This window comes from Thunnus maccoyii, chromosome 24, assembly GCF_910596095.1.
Source record: "Thunnus maccoyii chromosome 24, fThuMac1.1, whole genome shotgun sequence".
Classification (NCBI taxonomy): Eukaryota; Metazoa; Chordata; class Actinopteri; order Scombriformes; family Scombridae; genus Thunnus; species Thunnus maccoyii.
The window spans coordinates 10,830,922-10,858,449 of record NC_056556.1 but is presented as its reverse complement, the minus strand read 5'-3'; the positions used below and the strand labels follow the sequence as shown (position 1 = coordinate 10,858,449).

General features: G+C 39.9%; 3 protein-coding genes across 7 annotated transcripts in view; all 3 read left to right on the top strand.

Moving 5' to 3' along the window:
- Positions 1 to 406: 406 nt before the first annotated feature.
- LOC121892063 (NADH-ubiquinone oxidoreductase 75 kDa subunit, mitochondrial-like) lies at positions 407 to 7,649 on the top strand. Its single transcript, XM_042404846.1, has 18 exons — positions 407 to 512; positions 1,678 to 1,754; positions 2,270 to 2,361; positions 2,828 to 2,935; positions 3,097 to 3,173; positions 3,301 to 3,382; positions 3,620 to 3,750; positions 3,902 to 4,087; positions 4,298 to 4,432; positions 4,550 to 4,664; positions 4,778 to 4,923; positions 5,061 to 5,189; positions 5,316 to 5,445; positions 5,531 to 5,691; positions 5,803 to 6,133; positions 6,242 to 6,376; positions 7,094 to 7,166; positions 7,374 to 7,649. The coding sequence occupies exons 2-18, from the start codon at positions 1,682 to 1,684 to the stop codon at positions 7,463 to 7,465; spliced, it is 2,196 nt and encodes a 731-aa protein (XP_042260780.1). The 5' UTR covers positions 407 to 512; positions 1,678 to 1,681; the 3' UTR covers positions 7,466 to 7,649.
- Positions 7,650 to 8,732: 1,083 nt separating this feature from the next.
- zgc:110699 (uncharacterized protein LOC325371 homolog) lies at positions 8,733 to 17,252 on the top strand. 2 transcript variants are annotated; one of them, XM_042405214.1, is made up of 9 exons: positions 8,733 to 8,872; positions 8,988 to 9,101; positions 9,875 to 9,931; positions 10,074 to 10,147; positions 10,769 to 10,907; positions 11,383 to 11,476; positions 11,847 to 11,918; positions 12,423 to 12,553; positions 16,240 to 17,252. In XM_042405214.1, exons 2-8 carry the CDS (start codon positions 9,050 to 9,052, stop codon positions 12,529 to 12,531), a joined length of 597 nt encoding a protein of 198 aa, XP_042261148.1. In that variant the 5' UTR covers positions 8,733 to 8,872; positions 8,988 to 9,049; the 3' UTR covers positions 12,532 to 12,553; positions 16,240 to 17,252. The 2 variants fall into 2 exon arrangements, with proteins under 2 accessions (XP_042261148.1, XP_042261147.1); XM_042405213.1 differs by lacking the exons at positions 8,733 to 8,872; positions 8,988 to 9,101 and having other exon boundaries at positions 9,420 to 9,931.
- Positions 16,269 to 27,528, top strand: part of creb3l1 (cAMP responsive element binding protein 3-like 1) — a 43,789-nt gene continuing 32,529 nt past the window's right edge. The window contains exons 1-2 of one of the 4 annotated variants that reach the window (XM_042405208.1): positions 16,286 to 16,358; positions 18,258 to 22,671. In XM_042405208.1, coding sequence (XP_042261142.1) covers positions 22,561 to 22,671 — 111 coding nt within the window. In that variant the 5' untranslated portion in view covers positions 16,286 to 16,358; positions 18,258 to 22,560. Of the gene's footprint in view, positions 16,359 to 17,431; positions 22,672 to 27,528 lie in introns of those variants that run through there. The other 3 variants (XM_042405210.1, XM_042405209.1, XM_042405207.1) reach the window with 3 other exon arrangements.

Genomic DNA, 27,528 nt, shown 5'->3' with positions numbered 1-27,528 from the left:
GACAGTAAAAAAATACAACCAAAAAAGCAAAAGGAAAGAAAGAAAGAAAGAAAGAAAGAAAGAAAGAAAGAAACAAACAAACAAACAAACAAACAAACAAACAAACAAACACACACACAAACAAACACACAAACAAACATTGAAATATTAAATAATAATAATGGTAATTCCATTATTACTATCTTATTATTATAACTTCAGATATAAATGACTTTTAACTGCATTAAATTGTATTGTGGTTAATGGCATGTTGACAACACTTCAGATATAAATGACTTTTTTTTTTACTGCGGTTAATATGTCATTTATATCTGAAATGTTGTGAACCACATTAACCACAATAGACTCTTGTACAGTAGGTGGCGGTATGTATGCACCTTAAAGTTGTTTCTGATGTGCCAGCAATACGAGGGAAGAAGAAGAAGTGTTACTTCCGCTAATACGCAATAGCCATTTTACTGGTAGTAACTAAGATCACCGCTGTTCTGGTCCAGAAGGCCAAATAGCGAAAGGTAAGAACCAGAAACACATTACACACTCATAAACGTTTAAGTACCTGGTTTATTTAATAAGTAAGATAAGTGGAAAATGATTTGTTGGACGTTATAACCCGCTGCAGCGCCTGTGTCCTTGAGTAGTACTCTGAGCTAACGCTGCTAGCTTGCAAAGCAAGGAGTCCTCACTGCAAGGTCCGTGCTAACTTATATAGTATCTCCTTCTCCCATACACTGTAATGACATAACATTTATATCTTATAGATGTTTCATAAATTATGCTTTAGTTTTCTGCGCGTTATCGCCTTAAAACGCATCTTGATTGAGTGAAATTAACACTATGTTATTGTTGATTGTTGTTGTCTATCTATCTATTGCAATTTTTGGATAGAACTGTAACAAATAGTCAAATCTATTTGACATTTAACAGAAAATCGATTGCAACAACTCTGATAATTCATGTATTGTTTTTGTCATGTGTTAATGCCAATAAGTCACTTGTTCCAGCTTGTTAAATGTCAATACTTCCCTTTGTCTTTTCCTCTGTTGGTAAAAGAAATATCTTTGTGTGTGACTGTTGGTTGGACAAAACGAGACATACAGAGAGGTCATGTTGTGCAAAAAATCCAAGAGTTATACAAACCTTTGAAGAGCACTGTGTATTCTCTGCAGGACAGAGTTTATGTGAGGACAAGTTGACAACATGACTAATTATGGGGAGTGCTTAAACGAATAGTTGATTAATTAATTAGTTCATCCACAGACAATTGATTGATACAGTTTTGACAGTTGATGAATTGTTTTTGTCATTTTTTATGCCAAAAAGTCACTGGTTCTGGCTTTTAAAATGCAAATACTTGCAGGTGTCTTGGTTTTTTTTTTATGACAGTATAAGACTGTTAGTTGGACAAAACATGTTGATGTCTGAGAAATTGTTGGAAATTGCTGTTGCTCTTGTTAATCAATAATTTGGTTTAAATATTTTTAGTTTATTGTAATGAATAGTGTTTGGTTTGAATACTGTTTGGGTTCAGAAATACATTTTCTGAATTGAAGATTTGGTCTTCAAGTGTCCCAAAGCCAACTCAGATTGCAGGTTTTTGAATGGCGTTTGGTACATGGCATGTCAGAATGAGGTTAGCTCATGTATTGACTGTTTTCATTGTCTGTTTTCTTCTCACAGCATCATGTTGCGACTGCCGAATGTCGGCCGAGCTCTAGCCGGAGCCGCCAAGGGCAACCTGGCTCCCTCCAGCACTGGTAAGACCTGAGTGAGTGAGAGAGAGAGAGAGAAAGAGAAAGAAAGAAAGAAAGAGAGAGAGAGAGAGAGAGTGAGAGTGTGTGTGTGTGTGTGTGTGTGTGTGTGTGTGTGTGTGTGTGTGTGTGTACACACATCTGTGTGTATGTGTGTCAAGGTCAACAACAGTTATTCTTTTCAGTGTGACTGAGCAGGGTCTCTGTGTATTGTAGTTTCGGAGTACATTTTGAAACTCATAGTTTCACATAAGTATTATTTTTATTATTCTTTTTGTAATGTTTTGTTGCAGTATTTTAAATGCAGAGTATTTGTATTCAAAATCACTAGTTCTAGCATAGAACAGTGTTGATTAGTGAAAATTTACCCAAGGATATTCATACATGTAGTTGCAGGTCTATATCATTTCAAGAAATATCTCGGTTACACTTTTGTGGAAGTATAATATATTGTTAACAAATTCTGTTGGCGGAGGTTTAGATTATTTCAGTAAACTTGGCCTTTGTGCATTTAATTTCAGTGCGTACGTCAGTGCGTGCTGCCAGCAACATGTTGGAAGTGTTTGTGGATGGGAAACCAGTAGAGGTGGAGCCCGGAACTACTGTCCTGCAGGTAAAAACAACAGATTATTTTACTGCAGATACTGTCCACTCAGTATTGTATTAGTACTGACTCTTAATATGGTCCCATGTTATATTCTTTTATCTATGCATTCAACAATAGGAGCTGTTGTGTTGTCCTGCCAATAATTTATGCAATAATGTGGACACAGCCAAAGATGATACATCTAAACCTGTTGCGTATTTTGTGGTCTTGTCTGCCTCATTTGGTCTTTTTAGGATTTCCCACCACATCTTGACATGCTTTATAATCATTATAAACCCCAAATTTCATATCTTATGTCAGTTAATCTAATATCTTACTGTTATATCATCTGCAATCAACATTAATGTCTTTGTTAAACATAATTTATTTAGTTTTCACTCTAAGTTTGAGGACCTGGCATTACCAAGGCATAATACAAGGCGTTATTGTTGTTTTCTTGTTTTGGCTGACGTCTGTTTTGTTTCCCCATCAGGCCTGTGAGAAGGTGGGAGTCCAGATCCCCAGGTTTTGTTACCATGAGCGCCTCTCGGTGGCGGGGAACTGCCGCATGTGTCTGGTGGAGATTGAGAAAGCACCAAAGGTAATAGAGTGCACCTGATCAGTTAGGAGGCAGATAGGTTGAAAGATCATCAAACTTAGCAACAAACACTGAGATAAGAGTAGATGCTGTAGGGCAGAAATTGCTGTAAATGCTTGCAGTACTACTGTCTCATTAATGTGTGTGTTGTCATGTGCCCTCAGCCGGTGGCAGCCTGTGCCATGCCTGTCATGAAGGGTTGGAACATCCTCACCAATTCAGAGAAGACACGTAAAGCCAGGTACAAACTTCAGCGCTCACCATCTGGTTCCATCCAAATTCAAATTCAAACTTTAAGCAAGATTTCAAAATGTCACAGAAGTTATTGTAAACAGGCCTGATGAACATGTGTGTTTGTGTGTCATCAGAGAGGGAGTGATGGAGTTCCTGTTGGCCAACCATCCACTGGACTGCCCTATTTGTGATCAGGGAGGAGAATGTGACTTGCAGGTAACTGTGGACAACTGAACAGAAATAACCCTGGTTTAGGATAAGAAAATTATAATCATGACTTGTAGATTAAAGGGACAGTTCACCCAAATTACAGTCCCACATCCCCTTAGTGTTATCTAACCATGCACATAGTTTTCAAGGTACTTAAAATAGAGTTGAATGGAATTTAGTTTGTGCTAATTACAGTTTTACATGTTGTTTACCTCGTTAACACTCCTCCTGCTGTGCTCCCAGGATCAGTCCATGCAGTTTGGTTCAGACCGCAGCCGTTTCACGGAAGGAAAGAGAGCAGTGGAGGACAAGAACATCGGTCCGCTCATCAAAACCATCATGACGCGCTGCATCCAGTGCACACGCTGCGTCCGGTGAGAAAGAAACAAAACATTCTTATTAATACCCACCAGAATAATTGTGATAATCAGATAGCCTGCTGACAAATGACAAATACTGAATTTAGATTAAATATTAGACCCTCTAACAGTGTATTTGGGCATATCTGCATGTGTTGTTTTGTAGTTTTGCCAGTGAGATTGCTGGTGTTGAAGACCTGGGAACGACAGGACGAGGAAACAACCTGCAGATCGGGACGTACGTGGAGAAGATGTTCATGTCTGAGCTGTCGGGCAACGTTATTGATGTCTGTCCTGTCGGAGCACTCACCTCCAAACCCTACGCTTTCACCGCACGACCATGGGAGACCAGGTAGGGAAAAAAAAGTGAAACCACAGATAAACTAATATAATAACTGCCATCATCATACAAATATCTTTGGGTTAAACAGGGTTCCTACTAGTCATCGAATTTGTGATCCTGAGCTCTTTTCCACACCAGGAAATATGAGTTTCAACAGAAAAGGCACTTTCAGATTCTTAATTCGTTCATCTATTTCTCCATCTTCTGCTCTCTTTGTAGGAAAACCGAGTCAATCGACGTGTTGGACGCTGTGGGCAGTAACATCGTGGTGAGCACGAGAGGAGGGGAGGTGATGAGGGTGATGCCCAGGCTGAACGAAGACGTCAATGAAGAATGGATCTCTGACAAGACCAGGTAAGACACAAACAGACCCAAGTTAGAAAAAGTGGTTTTAGGAGGTGCCATGTTTCAGATTGAATTTAAAAAGTGAGAATTCTGTCTCACTAGATAAATAATATTCTGGCTTCTCAGGTTTGCATATGATGGTCTGAAGAGGCAGCGGTTGACTCAACCACTGGTGAAGGATGACTCAGGTCAGCTGACTCCGACTTCCTGGGAGGATGCTCTCACTCGTGTTGCTGGAGCAGTAAGTCTGCTTCTTTACTGGATCTTTCTGTTTAGGCCTCTTTCTATTAATGACTCTGTTCATTTGTGACATCTGAGGCATAAATCTGTGTGTGTGTGTGTGTGTGTGTGTAGCTGCAAGGTGTGCAAGGCAATGAGGTAGCAGCCATAGCAGGAGGGATGGCGGACGCTGAAGCTCTTGTCGCCCTCAAAGATCTCCTCAACAGACTCAACTCAGAAAACCTCTGCACTGAGGAGCTCTTCCCTATGGCGGGGGCAGGGTAAGACTGTGTGTGTTGTTATAGCGATTTATGAGTAAAACAAAGTATATGCTGTACAGTCACTCACACCCACAGTCTCTTTAGTCGTGCAGTGTGTCTCCAGATTTATCAGCTGACAGTTTTTTTTCTCTCTTCAGCACTGACCTGCGCTCCAACTACCTCCTGAACTCCCGCATCGCCGGCATCGAGGAATGTGACCTACTGCTGCTCGTAGGAACCAACCCGCGCTACGAAGCCCCACTTTTCAACGCCCGAGTCCGCAAGAGGTAAACTCACTTCATATTTATTATTTCATTTCCCCTCTTGGAAACCTTTTTTTCCCTAGTCTTTGAAAAAGTTGCAGAACGATTTGTAACTTGCCTTCCCTGCTCCTCCTCCTCTTCTTCTGTCAGCTGGCTCCATAATGAGCTGCGTGTTGCCATGGTGGGTCACCAAGTTGACCTGAGTTACACATACGACCATCTGGGAGAGGAGACCTCAGTACTGAAGGAGCTGGCGAACGGCACACACCCCTTCTGTCAGGTAATGGACAGACAAGTTTTAGTTTAGAGAGCCTTTTTGTGCTGATTTTCTTCTTTAATTGTTCCTGTCCTTTCCTTGTCTCTAGGTACTTTCATCTGCAAAGCGTCCAGTAGTGGTCGTGGGCAGCAGCGCTCTGCAGAGAGAAGACGGAGCTGCCATTTTGGGCGCCGTCTCCACCATCGCTCAGAATGCCAGAACCAGCAGCGGAGTGGAAGAGGGGTGGAAAGTCCTCAGTGTCCTGCACAGGTACAGTCACTGTCACAATGACTTGATTGGGAGAGGCAGCAACTTTGAAATGCTCAAAAACTTGAATTTGAGCTTAAGCTTTCACTAATGTGTGTGTATGTGTGTGAGCAGAGTGGCCAGTCAGGTGGCTGCGTTGGACCTGGGCTACAAGGCCGGTGTGGACGCCATCAGGAAAAACCCACCCAAAATCCTGTTCCTGCTGGGAGCTGACGGCGGCTGCATCAGCAGAGCCGACCTGCCTAAAGAAAGCCTCATCATCTACCAGGGTCACCATGGTGACGTAGGAGCACCAATGGCAGACATCATCCTGCCTGCCGCTGCTTACACCGAGAAAAACGCCACTTATGTCAACACTGAGGGGAGGAGTCAACACACCAGGGTGGCCGTCACTGCTCCGGGAATGGCCCGAGAGGACTGGAAGATCATCAGAGCCATATCTGAGGTGAGGAGGAAGTCACACAGCAAGAGCATGTACCAATGTTCATACGGCTCATTTAAAATTTACCAAGAGCTCAGTTATCGACAGGATCGTCTGTGTGTTTGTTCTCAGCTGGCAGGTTTGTCGCTGTCCTACGACTCCCTGGAAGAGGTGCGATCCAGACTAGCCGAGGTGTCTCCTAACCTTGTACGTTATGACGATGTGGAGGGGGCAAACTACTTCAAACAGGCCAACGAGCTTGCCAAGGTACACACACACACACACACTCAAATTTCCACACAGTCAGAATTTGGAGTTGTACAGATCACAACTCCGTCACATTTCGTTTCAGTCTGAATGGTCAGTTAAAAAGCGCACCAGTAAAGCAAGAGATAAGTCAAAAATTACAAGTTGAAATCCACATTTACACCCTGACACTTTTTCTACAATTCTGGTTCACTGTAGAGTCGTTGATGCGCGTTTTTGTGAACATTTGTATTCATCAAAAATATATCTTTTTGCATTTTATTGATGACCATGTATTTGTGTTTTTCACTCGTTTCTCCATCTCTGTGTGCTGTGCTGTTAATTTTCAGTTAGATATGATGGTGTAAATCAAACCAAGCGTGACGATATTTGTTAGTTTTTAATATTAGAATGTAAATATGATTTCTTGTCTGCTTTGGTGTGGCCTTTTTTGCTGCAGTTCGATCTTTAAAACCCAAGTAGCAGACACAAAAAATACATCTTCCATTACATCCAATAAAAAGGGTGAAATCTGCACCTGCCCTGCCTGTTCAACTTTAGATGAATAGGAGGTTACTTAGTATTCAGAGGGTTCAGTTCTTTTTTTGAAACAATATTATTCATATAGTAGTCATAGCTGCAAAATCCTGACTGTTTTTGAGGCGGAGAGTTGCATGAGTCGAAGTTAATAAGAAGAAAGTCATCATTGTCTGTTTCTCCTCACTCTGTTCTTCTCAGGCTGTGAACCAGGACCTCATAGCAGCTCCCCTGATCCCTCCTCAAATTACAGCAAAGGACTTCTACATGACAGGTATTATTTACATTAGAGATACACTGACATCTTGTTAATAAATAAACATGTTAAGCTTGCTCAGCTGACTGTATTCAAGCCAAGACACATTAAATCTAAGCTTCAGTTCTCCTTTTAACTCAAGGTTGCATTTTAAAGGTCTTAAAATGTTGAATTTGTAGGTTTTTTTTTCTGGTAAAATATTCTTGTTTCCCTCTTTGTGTTTAGACTCTATCAGCAGGGCTTCCCAGACGATGGCCAAATGTGTCAAAGCCATCACAGAAGGAGCCGCCGCCATCGAAGAGCCTTCAGTTTGCTGAACAACCAATAACACCCACATACATTTCAACGATTAACTCCTCGTTGTTCACTTCTCTCTAATTTAAAGTTGTCCTTGATGCTTGTTGTATACACTTAAATCGTTTTCACTCCTGAGAACGTGCTTTGTTGAATAAAGCTGAAAAACGTATGAAATATGAATAAAATCTTACTGTCTTTACTCCAGTTTGAGTCATTTTCGTTCATTGTGTTAAATATTTATAGTTTGTGCTTATAGTAAAAGCTCACAAGTCATCTCTGTTGTTCTCTCTGAGTAATAGGTTTTGAAATTTCTGATGTTAAATGTCATGTTTTTTGTTAAATTGTTCCTTTCATCCCTTTAGAGTGTTTAGCTTCAACACAAACATCATTTTCAGATTAGATGTGATAAATTAACAAGTTAACTTTGCAAAAATGCGATGTGTGTGTATATAAATGGGGACAGACTATTTTTAGTAAGACTATTACTGCTAGTTATGTTGGCTCTGTACTATCATCACCTGATATCTTTATAAGTAGAAGCAAGGAACACAAACAGTCACGCTCACTTAGCTGATTCACTATTTCTATTCTTTAAGGCTAAAGCTAAGCTGGCTGGCCGAAAGCAGTATCAATTTCATGCAACTAAATAAGTGTATTCCCTTAAATGTGGAACTATTCCTTTAAACTTAAACTCACTTAAACTGCTGGTGAGACTCTGGTGTCCTAAACTCGACCCAAATACTTTCAAAAACACCTCAAAGAAAGAGTTCAGCTCCAGATAAACACAACTCAAATTCACAGGCTTTCTGTTGAGTCTCAACCCAAATTTTTTAATATTTGGAGGCGATATTGGGTCCAGGGTTAAACATAAGCCTTCCATGAATGGTTATAAGTCATAAAAGATACTTTTATTGAGCTCTATGGCTCATATACAGACGTTGAGTCAGATTAACCGTTATAAAGCCAAATCAAATAGTCTAACAAATGTGAAAAAATGTCTAAAGAAAAAGTGGAACATTAATAACAAAATAAACTGAAAAGGAAATAAGGGGGGATATAAAGATAAAAGGCAACAAAGAGTCTAGGATAATACCACGCTGTCACCTTAACCCATCAATTTCCTGGTATCGAATGATTGTAAGTCATCGAAAGTCCCCAAAAGACTATATATCTGTGTCCAGACTGGATCCAGAGTGTGATACTGGTGTCTGGAGTTGGACACACTTCCTCCAGACAAATGGCTCTTGTCATGGGGAGAGAGAGAGCGCTTTTAAGCAAACAGACGCAGAGAGGTGCACACACTTATACACACACAAAAAGAAGACAGTCCCATCTCTTCCTTCCTTGTGTGCTCGGTGTCTGAGACTGAACACAGTGGGTTCATTATTTTACTCCTCTCCATTTCTGGAAATTATTTCCACTTAAAGGTCAGTATAATTGCAACCGACAGTGTAGTAGTGCAACCTAGTTTGTGCATAGTTTTATATTTCTGTTTTGAGTTGTTTTGCAACTTAACTCTACCTCCTCTGCTCTTCTCTGTAGGGTTTTCATGCGGGTACGGACAGCAGGACAGACCGTGGACTGATAGTGAACCCAGCAGGAAAATGGTTCCAATTAAACTCCTCATTCTGGGAGCTCAAAACACTGGAAAAACAGGTAGACTACAGACTGCATGCAGATGCAGAAAATGCACAGAGATCCAGGCAGAACAACACAGGTGGAGAAACAGGATGGGAATGTGTGTGAAAAGCTTGGATTATGCAAGAGTATCAAAAATTCAACATATTCTCACATCTGTTCAAAGAGTAAACAGGATGTCAGGTTTGGGGTTGAAATATGGTCATGGTTTATAACTTTTCGCTAAATAAGGAAACCTTCCACAAGTCTGGAGTTGACCCCTTGACATGAGCATTGAAGTGTATCCAGCCACCGCTTGTGACCTCCACTGCTAAGCTTTAATGTCAAACTACAGCCATGTCTCCATACGCGTCTCATCAGATCTACTCGAGAACAGCTTTTTCATAGATGTGGCGTGTTTTTATTTTAACATCATTTCAAAATATTTGACAAGAACAGCCTGATGTGTTTAAATGCTCGAGCAAGCTGAAATAAACCATCAGTTTGTCCAGCATAAAGGAAATACAGTTAGCCCTCGTACACCAGACACAAAGTCAAACAAACACATCCAGACTCTTTGCACCCAAACACAGAGAAAGCAGCTGTGGCATTTTGTTTGAACAAGGCAGGAAACATTACTATGAGGATAATTTTCAAAGTGGCGATGACTGTGAAGGAAACATGCTGCAGATCAGATGCAGATTACGGTGTAACTCAAACTTCATGTGTGTGTGAACCAGCAGTGAGGTGGCTGAGAGAAAGTTTGCTGTGTTTCTGGCAGTTCACTCTCCATGTCTGTTTTCTGTCTCCAGCACTGTGTGTTCGTTTCATTACCAAGCGCTTCATTGGTGAATACGACCATAAAAAGGGTAAGACTGCAGTAAGTATTTATTGCAATAAACATTTCTGACACGGAAAAAAATAATTAGAACAATCATTACTGATATTACTGCATCATTCTGCCTCTCACTGACATGATAAAATGTGTAAAATGTGGCTGTTTTACCACAGAGGTGACATACAGATGCAGTCGGGTGGTGGACCAGGAAACTGTTGATCTGGAAATTTTGGATATAACTTGTAAGGTAAACTTTTAGCTTCTATTTGTAGCTTTGTAAGGTCACAGTACACAAAAGATAGCTTTCAATAACAGTGTGAGCATTAAAGGTGCAGTGTGTAAGATTTAGTGGCATCTAGCAGAACGGACATGGCAGAAATGGAATATAGTATCTATAAGTATGTTTTAATTAGGGTATAATCACCTGAAAATAAGAATTGTTGTGTTTTTGTTAGCTTAGAATTATCCCTTTATATCTACTAGCCTAAAACAGACAAACCAAACAACATTTTAATATAAACATATAAATGAACATATAAACATGGATTACAATGTGTTAATTAGTAACATTTAAAGGTGCTGATATAAATATTTTTTAACTCTTAAGAGAGCCAGGCTAGCTGTGTCCCCTTGTCTTCTGTCGTTATGCTAAGCTAAGCTAATTGCCTGCTCGCTCTGGCTTCACATTTAGCCTACAAGCACAAGACTGGTGTCGATTCTCTCATCTTGGCAAGAAAGAAAATAAATGTGCTTCCCAAAATGTCATACTTGTATTTTGTTCATGCTACAAAATCTGGTGAGTGATCTGACATGAGTCAACGTTTTCCACATCGTCACTGTATGATACATCAATGAGGTTTCTTGACAGGAGAGCTGTGTGGCTTCTCTGGAGTCGTCTATCCGCTGGGCTGATGGTTTCCTGCTGCTGTACTCCATCACACAACGTCTCACCTTCCAGGAGGTCCCACGCCTCAAGAAACTCATTGAACAAACCAAACAGAGTCTGGGTAAGGAACTAACTTACTAACTTAGTACTCACCAGACAGTTACGCAGAAAATATAATGTCTGCATCTAATTATACTGTATATTTGTGTAATACTCTGTGTAAAGATGACTTGGAGACAACAAAAACAGGACTACAAATAACTACCATACCAGAATGACTGAACCAGCATGATATTATCTCCACAGGGACAGTGTGTTCACTATGTTTGCTCTTAAAGTCTAGTGAGTCTCTGTTCTAACTCTAAGTCTGACATCTGTCTATTGTCACCTTTACACACACGCACACACATACATACACACACATACACACACACACGCACAAATGGCTGCAGACATGTATTCCATGTTTGGTAGGCCATCCTATGTTCTGTAGGTAGCATGTTAACAGCAAAATCCCTGCACACCATAACATCATCGTTTAGGTTTATTGTCACTTCATTTAACTGCGTGTGTGTGTGTGTGTGTATGTGCGTCAGTTGTTCCTACAGTGCTTGTAGCCAATAAAGCAGACTTGGAAATCGGCAGGGAGGTGACAACAGAGGAAGGACAGAGACTGGCCAAGGATTTAAGGTTTGTTTGTGTCATCGGTTGTGATTATTAGCTTAGACAAATACAAATGTGTAATTCTTTCATTTCTTTTTTGTATTTAATGTACTGTGCATATTGAATATTGAATATGAAATTTGAGATAGATGTCTATATTACTACCAAATGTCTTCACAGTATATATGTTGATGAATGAATTACATATTGTATGTTTTGTTACTGTTATTTAGATGAAGATGCCAATGTTACGGACGACATGTACAGCTAATTACCTTCTGCTCAGTTTGGAGTTTCAGTTATACTATATATGGTTTAATATGTGAAATACTGTAAATTAAACTAAAGTGAATGTGTGTGTGTGTGTGTGTGTGTGTGTGTGTGTGTGTGTGTGTAGGTGTGGTTTCAGGGAGCTGTCAGTGGCCGAAGCTGTTTTAGCTGTGGAGGCAGCAGTGTTTCAGCTCATTAGGTTTGATTCTGCAGTGTTATAACTTACTTCACACAGTTTGCAATATGTATAAGAAAAGAATCCACACACTCCAGTCTGTATAATACTCATTTATTGACACTGGATATCAGGTTTCGCTCCTGGTCTAATTATTTTTAAGCAACCAGAACAGAAATGCGATAAGGCTGCATGCTAACACTTAAAGATACCCTGTGAAGTTTTCTTCTAAACAGTTTCTCACCAAAACACATTGTCTGCATCCTTGACGTCCAACAAACGCACTAAATGTATTTTATTCCTCAACAATTATTTGAAAAGCCACTTCTTTGCTGCAACCACCTGTAGATCAGCAAAATAGCATGACAATAGCTCCAGAGCACTACAAGTGGTCAAAAACTCTCCAGGGTACCTTTAAGCCCACATGTGCTCCTCCAAATTCCATACCACCCTAATTCAAAGCAAATTTTTAGTGTTCACATTGAAAAAATGTGATATTTGTGATGTTTTGCTTCTTGTGTCTGATAGGCTGGTGTTGGATCAGCAGCGCCCTCTGCCTGACCGTCGCTCCTACATGCTGACTGTTCGCCACGCTCTGACAAGGAAGCTGACCCGCTCTAAAACCATGCAGTGGTGACCACAGCAATCAGACAATTAATGTTGGTGTTGTCTTTTCTGCTGTTTCATTTCTGTTTCATGATGATATAGCCATTGAAACCTAAAAAAGTAGATTTTTATACCTCTTATCATCATGGATACAGAGGAAAACTATCAGTGCTAAACAGTACCAATTTAAACTAAATTCTGACAAGGTTCAAGCCATTTTCTGTATATATGGACCAGTTGTGGTGTTTTCATGCAAGGCTGGCCTTCTGGTTACATGGTGTTTTGCCCTTTTTGGTCTCCAAAATCTGAGGCCTAAGTTTCACAAAGGATTGTGCAAGAAAAGTGCACATCATCACAAAAAAAAACCTGCCAAAATGAGTGCACTGTTGATCAAAAATAAAAGGGGCTTTAGGGTGCAAGGTGCCTGCACTGAGGATTTATTTTTGTTAAATCTACTGTAAGCACAAACGCTGGGAACAAGAGCATATCGGTAGCCCCTGAGGTGCAAGTAACACCCTGTCTAATCCAGAAGTAGTCTGGAAAAGAGGGTGAAGCAGGATGAATAAATTAGTTATTAGTCTGAGTAGTCAGAGTTGGGAGAGCTTCAGTAATGGCCCGTCACATCAGATCGTCTCATCCAGATGGTTTTATGGACCCAGAGAGTCCAGGCCGGCTTTTTCTTAGGAGGCAGCTGTTGTTTTCTGGGAGGTGCAGAGTCCCAAAGTGCAAATTTACAGCAGCTCAAATATACTTTTAAGACCAGATGATGTTCCTTTGAGTTCAGCAGACCCTAAAATCCCTGTCACCTAATGATGCACACTAATCTATTTTAGAAGAAAATGATATCTGTGCAGCTGGGCTACAAATAAAATACCTGTATTTACAATAAAAGTATGTTTGTTATTTTATCTGTATTAAGAAGAACAAATAACACCCAAGCGGCAACCTACGGGGCTGAAAAATGAAGGCAATGCGGAAGTGCTAAAAACCTGCATTCTCTATAATGACCAGCAGGGGGCGACTCCACTGGCTGCAAAAAGAAGTCCGATTGTATGGAAGTCTATGAGAAAATGACCCTACTTCTCTCTTGATTTATTACCTCAGTAAACTGTTTCCTTATGAGTTTATGGTCTCAATCGCTAGTTTCAAGTCTTCTTCAATACAGCATGATGTTCATTTTGTAAATTATGGTCCCATTTAATTTAAATTTGACGATAAAACAGGGTATGCTTTAGGGCGTGGCTACGTTGTGATTGACAAGTCGCTACCATGGCGACAACGTTGCTTACATAACGTAACCATTGCATATAGGCGAAGCTGCTGCTATTTCACAGTGTGTTTTCAGTTCACTGAAGTTAATTGTAATATTGTGGTCGATTAAAACAGTCTTGTTCAGCGTTTGGTTGTAATAAAAGGCCCATCAATGAGTCGGATGATCATTTTTTCGGTGAGTACATTTTGTTTTAACGGTTTTAGGCCTGTTTTTCGCTAGCGAAAATTAGCATTAGCATTAGCATTAGCATTATCACTGTTAACCATGGACTGTAAATGCACCGTGCTAACCAAGCTAGAACTATGGTCAGCTCCACCCTCTTGTCCATATATGGTCACTTCTGGCTCCAAAAATCAAACATGGCGACGGCCAAATCCAAGATGGCGATGGTCAAATCGCTACACTCGAGGCTTCAAAACAGAACGGCAGTCCGCAAACCAATGGGTGACGTCACGGTGAATACGTCCATATTTTTTACAGTCTATGATAACACCCCGCCACATTTGTTGCAACTCGAACCACTTGCAGAAAATATAGATACGGTGCTGTATTTAACATTTTATGGAGTCTCTAAGGAGACAAGAGCCAAAACCACAGGTTGCCGGTGCACGCAGGATACAATCGGATTAGTTTCAGTTGCTCATGTTGGAATAATATCTCGTGCCCTAGTTTGTTATGTGCTTCGCCCTCCAGTAGATGGAGGCACTCACTATCATTTCATCAGGTGCAGGCTCAACACAGACTCACAGTATATCAAGTCATACAAAAGCTGTGAGCTACCTTATCATTGCAAGTTTGTTTGTATAATTTGACTGTTTAAACTATGATTTATACAGAGATAAAAGAAGAAATACTAAGGTGGTCCGTCTGTTGTCCAGTAGGTCATCCAGCCACTCAGTCGTTAAGTAAACCAGTTAAATTTGCCCTTGTTGTTGTGTGTAGATGATGTAACAGAGTGTAAAGAAAGAGGCTGGCTTTGATTACAGTCTTGGCTTTCCTCAACTCGGTCTCTGTGTTTCTCCCCATGTATCTCCTTTTTCTCTGAACTTCTGAACCTTATGATCAACGAGAGGCATTTTGAAAAACAGAGACAGAAAAGGCAACAGAGTGAGAGACAGAAAATATGACAGGCTATAACAGGGAAGAAAAACACTGGGATACTTTGGCAAAATACATCTTATGTGTATTATGTGGGGAACAGAGAAAGAAAAAGAAGAATAAGTGCTGCTTCATTTCAGCCACACTGAGCCTTGACTACACTACAACCCAGTGCTCTATCTCCAGCCACTTGTAAAGGCATAATGGAAAAATTGACTGTGTATTTACTGTCCACCGCCCCCCGCACTCTCCACTCCCCACTGACTCTTATTATACATCACATACTCCACCCAGCTACCACCAACCAACCACAGACACCCCATTGGGCTTTATGTAGAAACACAGGGGAAGATTTACGATCCATCAAACCCCATTTTTGATTATATATTTCACCACTAGCCATTTCATGTATTTGGATTCTGTAATTGCCTTCCAATATAGTGGTTTTCATTGTTACTGGTATAGTCCACCTGCTCCACATGGGATTCAAATTGCATAACCACACACACTTCTTTAGTCTTCTTTGCTGCAATTTATCCTCTTAGTCTCCCAGCTGGTCAATACACGCATTTTGAACAGAACTCAGGTACCTGTAGTTTTAAAATGCACTTGCTGTTATGCACCAGTGTCACTTAATCAAGCAGGATTGAAAGCTTAAAGGATTTGTCTGGTGATCTTATATATTTTTCTAATTGTCAAAAGCCTGATATATCTTATCCCCCTGTGCCGCAGACCTCCGTTGTTGTCCAAAAACACATCAGTGTGAGACACACTGCTGCACTGTGACATGTCAAAACTCTTCATGGCAAAGGAACATGTCACCCAGCGCAGCGGTGTGGCTCATTGATGTGTTTTTAATAGCTTTTGGACAACAACGGGAGGTCTACAGCACAGAGGAATAAAATATATTAGGCTGTGGATACACAGGATGGTTTGGCACTGCATATGAGATTTCTTGACAGTATGAAAAATATAGAAAATTTGCTAGTCATATCCGTTAAGCATGATAATTATTAGTAAAGTCATACCTTTTTACCACAAAAAAAGGAACATGTTGCTTACATTGGGGGGGTTCCTGCTTTGGGCTGCAAAAAGTCTGGTGTTGTCCTTTAATGTTAACAGAGTGCTTGGAGGTAGGAGTCATTAGGATCAAAGTATGAATTTATATTCAACATCATGAATGGCTGCTACAGTGAATATGCTCAAGCCTCTTAAGCAGGGAGTGAGAAAGACAGATGACGTGAGGACTTAATTGTCTGGTGTGTAATTGTGTGATGGAGAGTGAACCCATCACTGGCTCACACAGACACACATAAACCGTCTGCGTTCTCCACCTCAATGCTTTGATGTTGCCGCTCTTCTTAACAGTCGTGCCAGCAAACCTGAGTGGATGATCTGTGAGCGACAGACGGACAGAGACAGAAGAGGATGATGACAACAACGACGAGAGGCGATGACATCACAATCGGTCACCAAGGAGATGAAAGGTCAAAACCCCAACTCAACCCTGAGAATAGAAGATGAGTCATACCTGCATCACTACACCAACAGCCAATCAGAGAGCCCCCCTGTCACAACCTGCATCAACAGATGAACAACCAATCAGAGAGCTATTGCATTCATACCAACAAAACTCTTCTAAGTTTCAAGTTTATGAAATAACACATTAATCTCAAATCCTGGTCTTATGCAGAATTATCACTTCATATACAGAGGATGAAGAAATAAGATTAACATCTGTTTACTATGTAACAATAATCCTGGACTGTGTGTTGTGTCCAAGAGGAGGTGGACATTCAACTTTCCATAAAAGCTGGCTGATGTTTAGATTTGCTGGTCAATGCCAGTTTCTAATTAAGTTCATGCTACCTTGCAGGCAGCTGTTTGTTTCCATTTAGTACACAACAGTTTGAAACTCAAGTTGATTTCATGCTTAAGTGACCAAAATATAAACTGATGCTGGCCTTCAACACTATTCAACAATCTAAAACTCATTAAATACGTCATTTAAAAAAAAAGGTTCAGCAGTAATTTAAAGTGCATGTGATCTGTAGTAGATCATCGGAACAGATATGCTCTTTAAAACTGCAATAATCAGTACTTTGCTGTTGTTGTTTGATTACTATGTGTAATATGAAACCCACAGTGAATTATCACCACCTCTGTAGTCCCGTCAGCTCTTTATGGCATTTTAGTATCTTTTACATCATTGATCAGAACAACTTAACTGTTTTTGCTTACTCGCACTGCTCTCATCAGCCCTGTTTCCAGCTGCAGCATGCAGCTGCTTCCAGTGAAAAAGTTCTCATAAACCAACTGTTCACTATCTACCCTGCAACAAACTGTAGACAGACAAATAAAACAACATGCTGGTGGACATAGGGAAGCTGTTAGCAGCTAAAGAGCCATATTTTTGTCAGGTGTTGATGGAGAACAAATGAAAGAGTGAATATACATTTTACTGTCAGGTGGGCAGACACGCAACTCCAAATGAATGCTAATGTTGCTCTGTGTCTGCTGATCAGGCAACTTAAAACATTCACCATAACAACTTTATATGGCAATGATATGTCAGTGTGTTTACAGCTTACTCTACTGCCCCCAAATGGCCAAAAAAACAAATCAATTAATGCAGCGTTAAGATTTAATTCCAGTGGATTTGGCGACACCTGTGGTGACTGGTAGTAACTGCAAGTGTGCTTTAATAGTACAGGCTACCACAGCTCTGCTGTCCATAAATAATATCCAAAATGGGGTTTGATATGATAAAAAATCTAAAGGATTATAACTTTAACATTATATTAGTTTTGGGTTTCATTTTAAAGGTACAATGTGGTGTTTTCAGCAGAAAACGTTACGGTTTCGTTTACATTCAACATTTCCTTCTTGTGCAATTATTGATGCATTTCTCACCTTATGTAAAACCTTTACAAAGCCTTTTTGAATGTTCTGAAATCGGCATCGTTTACATCAGCTCATTACATCAGCTTACAAACAATGTTCAGTGGTTAAAAATTCCTCAGGGTACCTTTAAATTTGAAATATTGTAGTCAATGGAAGGTCACCACAGTTATACAACATGTGTGTGAGAGAAAAACAGAGACACCCTGTCCCCTGGCGTGGGACACCTCTGTAAACTGATATCTGGAGGGAGAAAGGAGACAGAGAAGAGGAGGAATGTATGATAAGAAAAACCAGGAAGGGACTGAGAAGAGGTCAGGTGGAAAGAGGTTGTAAAGTAACAGGAGAACATTACATAACAGTCAGTGACTATTGTAAGATTAGGAACATAAAACATAAAACACACAAATACCTGATGTTAATCACTGTTGTCCAGTATGACAAAGGAGTACTGTCTCTTAACCTCCACCACACCCTCTCCGCAGTGACCCTGATTTGAACAATACAGCCAGAAGTAAATCCATGACAAGATCCAGCAGGCCTACAGCCTGGACACTGTCCTGAACGTCTGCCCTGTTTCCAAACAACATTCTTGTCTTTGGGTTTGTGAAGGGGATCAATTCAAAAGGCTCAAGTCCAAATGAAGTCACCGATGTTAAACTGTCAGGTTAAAGTTGGAGGTGTTTTCTGATTTTATCAAGTCAAATCTGAAGTCATCAACTTTGTGAGTCCAGCAGCAGTCCACTTGCAATCTTTGTCTCGTCTTAAATTCTGGGTTGAAATAATAAAATCCTGGTCTGAATTCAGTCATTGTAGCAGCTCTGTGAGGCTGCACTTAGGCACAGCAGTTTAGCAGGTATACTATGTTTACTATCTAGACTATCTTGGTGGTAAATGAAAAGTCATTGGGATGCATTGTCAGGGAACCTCGACTGTCTGTACAACATTTTGTCTTGATCCATTTCATGTTGAGATATTTCACTGAATCAGTGAAAACTTTGACCTGCTGTTGCTAGAGGAAAAGCAGGTAAAAGAAGACGGCACCAAGTTTTTATTGATGCAACATTTTGACCCGCAAGCTCTTAGGAACTTGCAAACATCAGTGGGTGGACAGCCTCTCCTTTTCCTTTGTTGCTCTTTGTCTAGCATCTGCACCGTACTAGTGTTGGATGTGCACACTATCCATCTTTTTTGAAAGTCAGAACGTCACCAAAGTCATTAGGAGCCAAACTCTGGACACTATGAATATCTTCCAAATTTCATGCCAATCCAGACATTTCACTAAAACACAAAAATATCAACCTCAAGGTGGTGCCAGAGGAAAAGTCAGGGGATCACCAATGTCAGTTAGGCTTCATCTTCTGGGGAACATGAATGTCTTTACAACATTTTATACAGTTCAACAGTTGTAATATTTCAGTGAAAGTGAACCAAAGTGGCGGACTCATCGACCGACACTGCAATCTGTTGAACCTCTAGAGTAGCTAAAAGGAAATGAATCACTAAAAATACTTGGAAATTCTCTTCTTACATGTCTTTTTCACTGAAATCTACCCAGATTATATAACAGGTCAGGCACGCACACACACACAAACGCACGCACACACACACACACACACACACACCTCTGGTACCTACGACACAATGGACAGGGTTGCTCTCTTTCAAGATTGTCCTCTTTCTCTTCTCTCTGTCTCTTGTCTCTCAGAAGAGAAACAATCTGGTGCAGGATGAGAGGGTCGAGCAATCAGCAGAGAAAGACATATCCATTTCATTCCCACTTTCCTGTGAGTGTGTGTGTGTGTGTGAGAGTGTGTGTGTTGTAGCTGCAGGCTATCTCAGGGTGTCAAAACAGTCTCTACTGTGTCTTGTCTTTTCTTTTCACAAACAAAAACACATTCTTCAGCATGGACACCTATCACAATACGTCTTTCCCAAAGCTCAAAGGTGGATCATAGACTCAACCTCATGTTTTGTCATTAATAACAAGCTAAATGTGTTCAGTCTCTCTTAAGCTACATTCAAAGTATTTTACAATCTAATCCCATAGATTGTCTTCTTTCCATATTATGATAAAATAATTCAAACGGCAGTGATTCCCTCTGGCCTGCAGGGGGTAACATTACACCCCCGGCACCATCTGCACACTTGTAAAAACTCCAGTGCCTGTCGGACAGCTGACTACTGGACTTGTCTTAGCAAGAAAAGCCCAGGTGGAACTAATAACATTAACGAGGGCTCAGTTCCATTTTAGTGTCCCAGGAAGCCGAACTGCTGAGCAAATGAACCAAACATGGCAGGTGATTTCACTCACAAGTTGGGCTAGGAATTACATGAAGCCACTCAACTCTTATAAAAATAATAGCAGGAGAGTGACGGAGATGTACACACCCACACAGTCCTGAGAGGACATCTAATTAGACAAAATAATTCAAGTCACCTGTGTGGGTTCACCTACAGGGCTTTTAATGCAACAATAATCCAACAAATTTCCACTTAACAAACTACTGTAATGAAATTTAAATGTAAACCAGACAACAGTGTGAATGAAGATGTCATATTACATAATAATAAGTTGAATTTTCATTATTTATTGTTTATATTTTTCTGTATTTTGATAGATACTTTGTTACATAGTTATATACAGAGGTGAAAAAAAAGGAACCAGATATTTTACTTATAACATTGTGCAAATAAACTGTTACAAGTAATATTCCTGCATTCAAAACTAAATAAACGTATTAGTATTATCAGCAAAATGTTCTTTAAGTATCAAACGTAAAAGTGATAATTATGAAAAATGGCTCCACTCTACTTTATATCATATTACTGAATTACTATTACAGATGCATTAATGTGTAAACAGCATTTTATTGTTGTAGGTAATAGAGGTGAAGCTAATTTGTCTGAACTTGTTGGACACCCTCACAAATCATCTTGTTTTTAGAGCCTGATCATATGTTCTGTATATAAAATGTGAATCTGCAAAGTAACTGTAGCTGTCAGATAAGTGTAGTGGAGCATAAAGTACAATATTTCCCCCAGAAATGTAGTGGAGTTGAGGTAAAAAGGTGCATAAAATTGAATTTTTTTAGTAGAAGTACCTTAAAATTATACTTGAATCTACTTGTGTAAATGTACTTTCAACCATAGATAATATATTAAGATAGGATCTGACAAAAAATTATATCTGCATATTTTATTTTATTTACTAAGCTTTATTTAACAAACTAAAGTAACTAAAATACAAAAAAACTAAATACAAAAACTCAGACATATATAATATACAATAAATACAATAAGGGGAAATTGCTGAAAAAAGAATTAGATGCTAGAGACTTTGTGATGCTTGGCGATGCTTTTTCAATGTGCTTCAAACATTCTTGACCTCTTTATCAGGTCTTTGATTTCAATGTATATTTTTAATAAGATAATTCAAACAAAAAAACTTGAAATGTGGGGTAGATTTGCAAAATTGCCTAATAATATAACTAAATTAATCATATTTTTTGGGAGAAAGGAATACTGCCTCTAAATATTTCTCCACATCTTTCCAAACTTCAGCAAAAATTCACCACAAGTGTATTAACTCTTCTTCTTTCTTTCAATAAATGTTATCTAAGTCAGTAAATCTTCCAGTCATACTGTTAAAGGGATATATTTTGGATTTTTAAATGAATTTCTTATTTTTATGTATATATTCAGCCAGTCTGCATTCTCTGTTAAAGCTGCACTAGAATGAAACTCCATCCCAGCGACTATTAGAGAACTGGACACATCTGGTTTATTTAGAGCTCATTTAAAGAAATGGTTAATTAGTACTCAGCTCTGTCAGCACTAAAACTCAATTGCACCTTACTGTCCTCAGTCTGCCTGTGCTGAACTTCCCTTGCTGTCTGCTGTCACCTGTTGCTATCATACTATTGCCAGCCTGCCCTCATGTAGCTGCATGTATGTCTTATGTCTGTTATTCTGCTTTGCATGTTTCTGTTAGTGTCTAATAATGCGGCATAATGTGGCCTTATTAACATTAATATTAATGTTTATTTCATGTTTGTTTGTTTTTTAAATGGTCAAATCTATTTAACAGTTAAGTCATTTTTTTATTAACTATTCATTAAAGTAAAGATTGTAGATTCCTTACCGGCCTTATTAGCTTACAACCATGAGTGACTGTCCCATTTTACCTTACCAGCTGTCCCATTTTACATGACGATGTTATCAGAGTGAGGTCCTGGTTCTTGATGTGTTTGAAGGTCCAGAGTTTCTAAAGTATTTTATTTGACAACATATTTTCTTTACAGAAATATAGCAGAGATACATAACAAATCCTAAAAGTAACACTTAAGCTAGCTTTCAGAATTCTAGGGTTTCTTGGTAATCTACCAAAAAGTGTCCCACATTACTTAACTTCATCCATTATATTTTATGTTTGGGGCGTGCTCGTTATTTGACGCCACGGGGGCGGGGCTTCACTGAATATTCATTGGCGTGCGGGAGAGACACCGCACGCCAGGAGAGAGGCTGCTGCTGCTGCACGCACACAGCTGGATGGATAGCTGCGTCTCCGCCGAGAAGGATGTGAATTTTCCGCATTTTCAAGTTTGTCACTATAAGAAAGCAGCGGCTGGACTCGGCTCGACTCACGGGTGGTGTAAATAACGACTGGACCCTAAACACAGCACGTCTGAAAACAAACTGCTTCGTTTTAATGAGCTGATTTTAAGAGATTTGACCAGAGAGCGACTGTCCATCCGTCCGGTGAGCTGCAGACAGACACAGACAGCAATGATGGAGTCTATCTTAGACAGTTTAACCGCAGAGAAACTCTATCCGTCCGGAGGGACCAACCTGTTGGACCTGGAGGAACTCAGCGACGGAGATTTCCTCACTAATGTGGTGAGTCCCTGCGCTAATTGCATTCATTTACCCAGCTTGTCTTTTGCTTTTCATTCATTGATAATTGATAAGTATAAACTGTCCAGCCGTGCTGTCTCTCTGCTGGAAGTCAGCTGTTTGGATTTAAAGTCAAAAATCAAACGCACCTCTCCTGCCTGTTCCGCCCGGAGCCGGACCTTAGGAGGGCGGTGTGTAAGAGATCCTGACTGACATCCGGGGCTCGTGCCCTTTGTGCGTATGTGTGTGTTTAATTACGTTATGGGTGAGACTGGGAACACTGACTGGCGAGTTACTGGTTAACTTGTGTGTGTGTGTGAGCTGACAGGTGTTGCAGTCCTCACCTGTGTGTGTGTGTGTGTGTGTGTGTGTGTGTGTGTGTGTCCTGAGCAGAATCTGGCTTGTGCACAGCTGGTGTGTGTGCATACACTAGACCATTAATTGACCAGTGTGCAGTAAATACAGTGGCTATTAGTCTTTCTTACTTTTCAATTAACTCTTCAAGTGTTTGCTGTACTTAATTGTTTAATACAGTTAAGGCACATTTCTTAATTTTGCTTCCAATTACCTCCTATAATAATGAATGTTTTAATCAACTCAACCTGTAACTAAAGCCTTAATTAATACTAGAATCTGCTGGATAATTGAATATTTTAATTGACTTAAGCTACCTCACAGGTCTAGTAGGAAAAGCACAGGTGTTGCTAATAACATTAACAATGTTTCAACCGTCCCAGTGAGCCAGTATAGACCATAAAATTGAAGCAGCTAGATGGAATTCAGCCATCATTAATTGTATTATTGACACATGTGCTTTTCCGACTATGACATATCAAAATGTCTTCGGTGAAAAAGGCCTATTCTTGGAATTACATAACTAACTTTTAGTTAACTCTTATCAAACTCTATCTATATAAAATGTGTCCTGGCAATGCGCTGTCAAATCGCAATTATGCATGCCATACTTACTGCTGTTACCTTAATTAAATCTTGTTCAACTAGCTGAATGCTGCTGCAAAAATAATCTCTCTCTCACACACACACACACAGCTTGTTCACTTATAACTCGGTTTTGCAGTTTAAAAAAAAAAAAATCTCCCAGAGTGCAAAGATGCAGGAGACACATACAAACTGAAGAAAATGTTAAGATAATTAAATCCTCTCTCTTTCTCTCTTTTCGACATCACTAAATCCCCCTGAAAAAACCACCTGTTTCCACCAATCCTCTGTCCATACCCTCATCCAAAAACAACAGGTTACCGGGGGCAACAGCTGCATGCATCATCCCCCTGTTGTAGCACCTTGCGTCTTTTAATTTCAGCAGAGGAAGACCCTGTGGCTGTAATGACACAGGATGTGGTTGACAAGAATCATGCTTGTTCATCAGTGTTAGACAGGAAATAAGTATTTGTTAAAGAAGAAAAGAATCATCATGGAGAATTGACAGTTTATTGCCAATACAGTGACTATACTGCATGTAAACACAGTCAAATCTAATTGCAACGAGAGGATTGGTACCAGCCCTTAATTTATGCATTCCTCTTCATCCCACCCTATTTCCAAGTGTGCTGTGGGTGTGTCATGCCCCTCCAGCCACAAAATGCCAAAAAGTACAACGACTGTGCCCTCTGTTGCACGGCATGCTTGACCGAGCTTTGCACTCTTAATTTACGGAAACAGGGAAGACAGACTAAGAATCATTTCGTTGCAGCACACCGAGAGGTTAATGATAAAAATCACAAAGTCAATGGCTGTTAGCAGGAAGTATACTCTTGTCTTACTGTTCTATCACTCGCTGTCTCTTTTTCCACTCTGTGTCACTCCCTCTTTTCTTTTCTTTTTTTTTTTTTAAACAGTGCAGGTTTTTAAGCAGACCTCTATTTTAGTCAGTGAGTCAGTCGAGCAGTCTGCTTGTGGTTTGTACCCCCACCGTCTCTGTTCTAAATAAAGTTGTCCACTCTGCTGTGAAGCCACTAGGCTGGGCTGTACCACTGAGGACATGGGAAAGTATGGCTGATTGGCCATACTGCTGGATGGCATGCTTATACATACTTTCATGCCGTGACTGGACCAAATTTAAATGTCTCCTTCGTTTTAAATGTGTTGTATGGACAGATGCCGATCATGAACAGCATCACAGACCTCCCTCTGTCACTAAAGTCTATGTTACTGTGATAATCTGTGAATTTCTCTTTCTCCATCTTCAGTTTTGTGTCCAACTCGGGTGTGAAGCTTTCATTGCAGTGGTATGGAGGAGGATTGGGTGTTCATGGGAGCGCAGTAGTGGCTCTCAGCCTCAGCAGTGGACACTAGCTTGTGATCTACTTTGGCTTTTTGACTGCAGACGATGTCCTAAAATTAAATTACTCGCTATATGGCTGGCAATATAATATACACACTTTCTCATTCAAGTAAACTGGAAGGTGTGGTACTGTACATGCATGACATTAGCCCTAATACAAGGAGGTAAACATTTATTTGAAGTCTTGTTTCTTGATTATCACTCTTCTTTTAGCTCACATTGAGTTTATCAGAGCTTTTTTTAGTGCAAACTGTCACTGCATCTAGAAATGATGCTAATAAAAGCAGTGACAGTGACTCAAACCATAAAGAACCAAAACAATGAGCTGAAAAACACCATAAAGTAGAGTCTGGTGATCATTTTCTGTTGGTTTGTCACTATGATTGACCCCTTTAATGTTCACATAGTCATTTCATCCAATGTTGATATACAATTGTTGATTAAAGCAGCTTTAATGTAAGGAGAAAGAGGAAAAATGGAAAAAGTAAATTAGAGTGGAATAGAGAGAATGTCGATATGAATCTGGCAGATGCACAGATGAGTCGAAAGTACTAAAGTTGGCGGAGACCACTGCCACACTGGACATCAGTTTTTTATCATGTCTTTGATCCACAGACAGTTAAAAACTGGTGGACACAGTGACATTAGCTCAGTGGCACAGTGCAGCAGGGATTTACACACTTCCTGCTCTGTGTTTTGTTTACATCATGTGCACCAGATGGTTTGAACAAAATATCAAGGATCACGCATGGATAACATCATTCACCACATGCTGGGAACTTCTAACAGGTTGGAGCAACTCTGCAGCTCTCTCCTTCATCCTGGAGTAACTTCCCACATTGAGAAAGTTTGAAAAAGTCTAAAAAGTAAGAAGAAATATGGGTCAGTCAGGACTGGTTTCCTGCTCCAAGATGTTTGATAAATACAAACCCAGAGTGTGTAATCATCCTGAACAAATGCAGAGGCAAATGCCACGGTAACCACGGTAACCACGACTCATTGCATTGACATTTCATTAACTGGAATGAGAATTACTTTGAAACGCATCTGAGGGCCAATTTCAAAACATGTTGAGTATGAATGGAACAAAAAGATCCACATGAATATTGGAAAGCTTATTAAAACATGTGTAATGAATGTTAGCACATTCATTACAGGGCTGCAACTAGCAATTATGTTCGATCAATTAATCTGCCAGTTATTTTCTCGATTTTATTGTTTTGTCTATAAAATGTCAGAAAATAGTGAGTTCGGAGTTATCCAATCAACAGTTCCAAGCCACGTTATTAAAAACACATTTGACTTAGAAATTCTGCAAATTCTCACACATATCTCACTGAAATCAGAGAATGCTTGGCTTTTTTGCTAGAAAAATAACTTCATTATTAACTTTCTACCAAAATATTTGCCAGTTAATTGATTAAACATGTAATTGTTACAGCTCTAATTCATTATATATTGAATATATTAGGGATCAGTAGGTGCATACAGACACACATTTAAACACACATGCACAAAGTGAGGTCAAGTAAGGACGATGCAGTGAGTTCAAGTTGTGAGGTAGTCAGCATGTATTCTATTTTATTCTATTCTACTCTACTCTAGCTTACATGTGTATAAAAAGCTATGGGGGGGAAGTTAGATAGATATTTCGGCTCTGCAGCTTTCCGCTGATGCACACAAACACACACTTTCTTGTTCTCCATCTATTTTTTTTTTATACACTTCCTACTCTGCTCCTTCTTCTTCTTTTCTTCAATCTACTGTATTCTTCGTCCATATTCTATTCTGTTCTATTTTATTCTATTCTACTCTCCGTTCAGACCCTGTACTCCAGCTTTAAAGTGACACACCCATCTCATTTGCATGCTGCTTGCAGATTGGCCGCTGAGCTGCCTGAAGGAATGTGAGCAGGCATGCAGCAGCGAGTGTGTGTGTGTGTTTGACTGTGTGAGGAGGAAAAATACTTCTTCTTCTGTTTTACTGGGAACTGTAGCTCAGTTCACTTCTGTCTCAAGACACACACACACACACACACACACACACACACACACGAACCACCTCCCTCCTCTCTCACTTAAAATGTAGCTCAAGTGAAGCCAAATACATCCAACCCACAGCAGCCACTATTATAGCGGCTTGTCCTACCTTTTTTTTCTCAAGTCGCCAGCCAGTGCGGAGACGGAAGGGGAGTTCAGACGCACGTTCCAGTTCAAAACACACAAACAAATTCCTTCCAGTATTTATAATCCACAAAAACAAGAAATAGGAACTAATGTCCTTCTGAATATAACTGAAAAAAATAGATGTGAGTTCAAAGCATCAATGCAATCCTACAAAATAATGTTCCTAATAATATTCTCTTTCATGTCTTTCTTTATTCTTTCTTTCCTCCTATGTGACCAACGGGTTCTTGATCTAAAAAAGCTTTACTTGGCTCAAGAATCAATCGTGGTTTAGAAACCGTCCTCATTCAGGCTTCCAGTTATAAATCCCTCCTTCATGTAGGCCTCACTTCCTTTTATTAGGGGTCCAGTATCATGTGGGCCTCTGCCAAG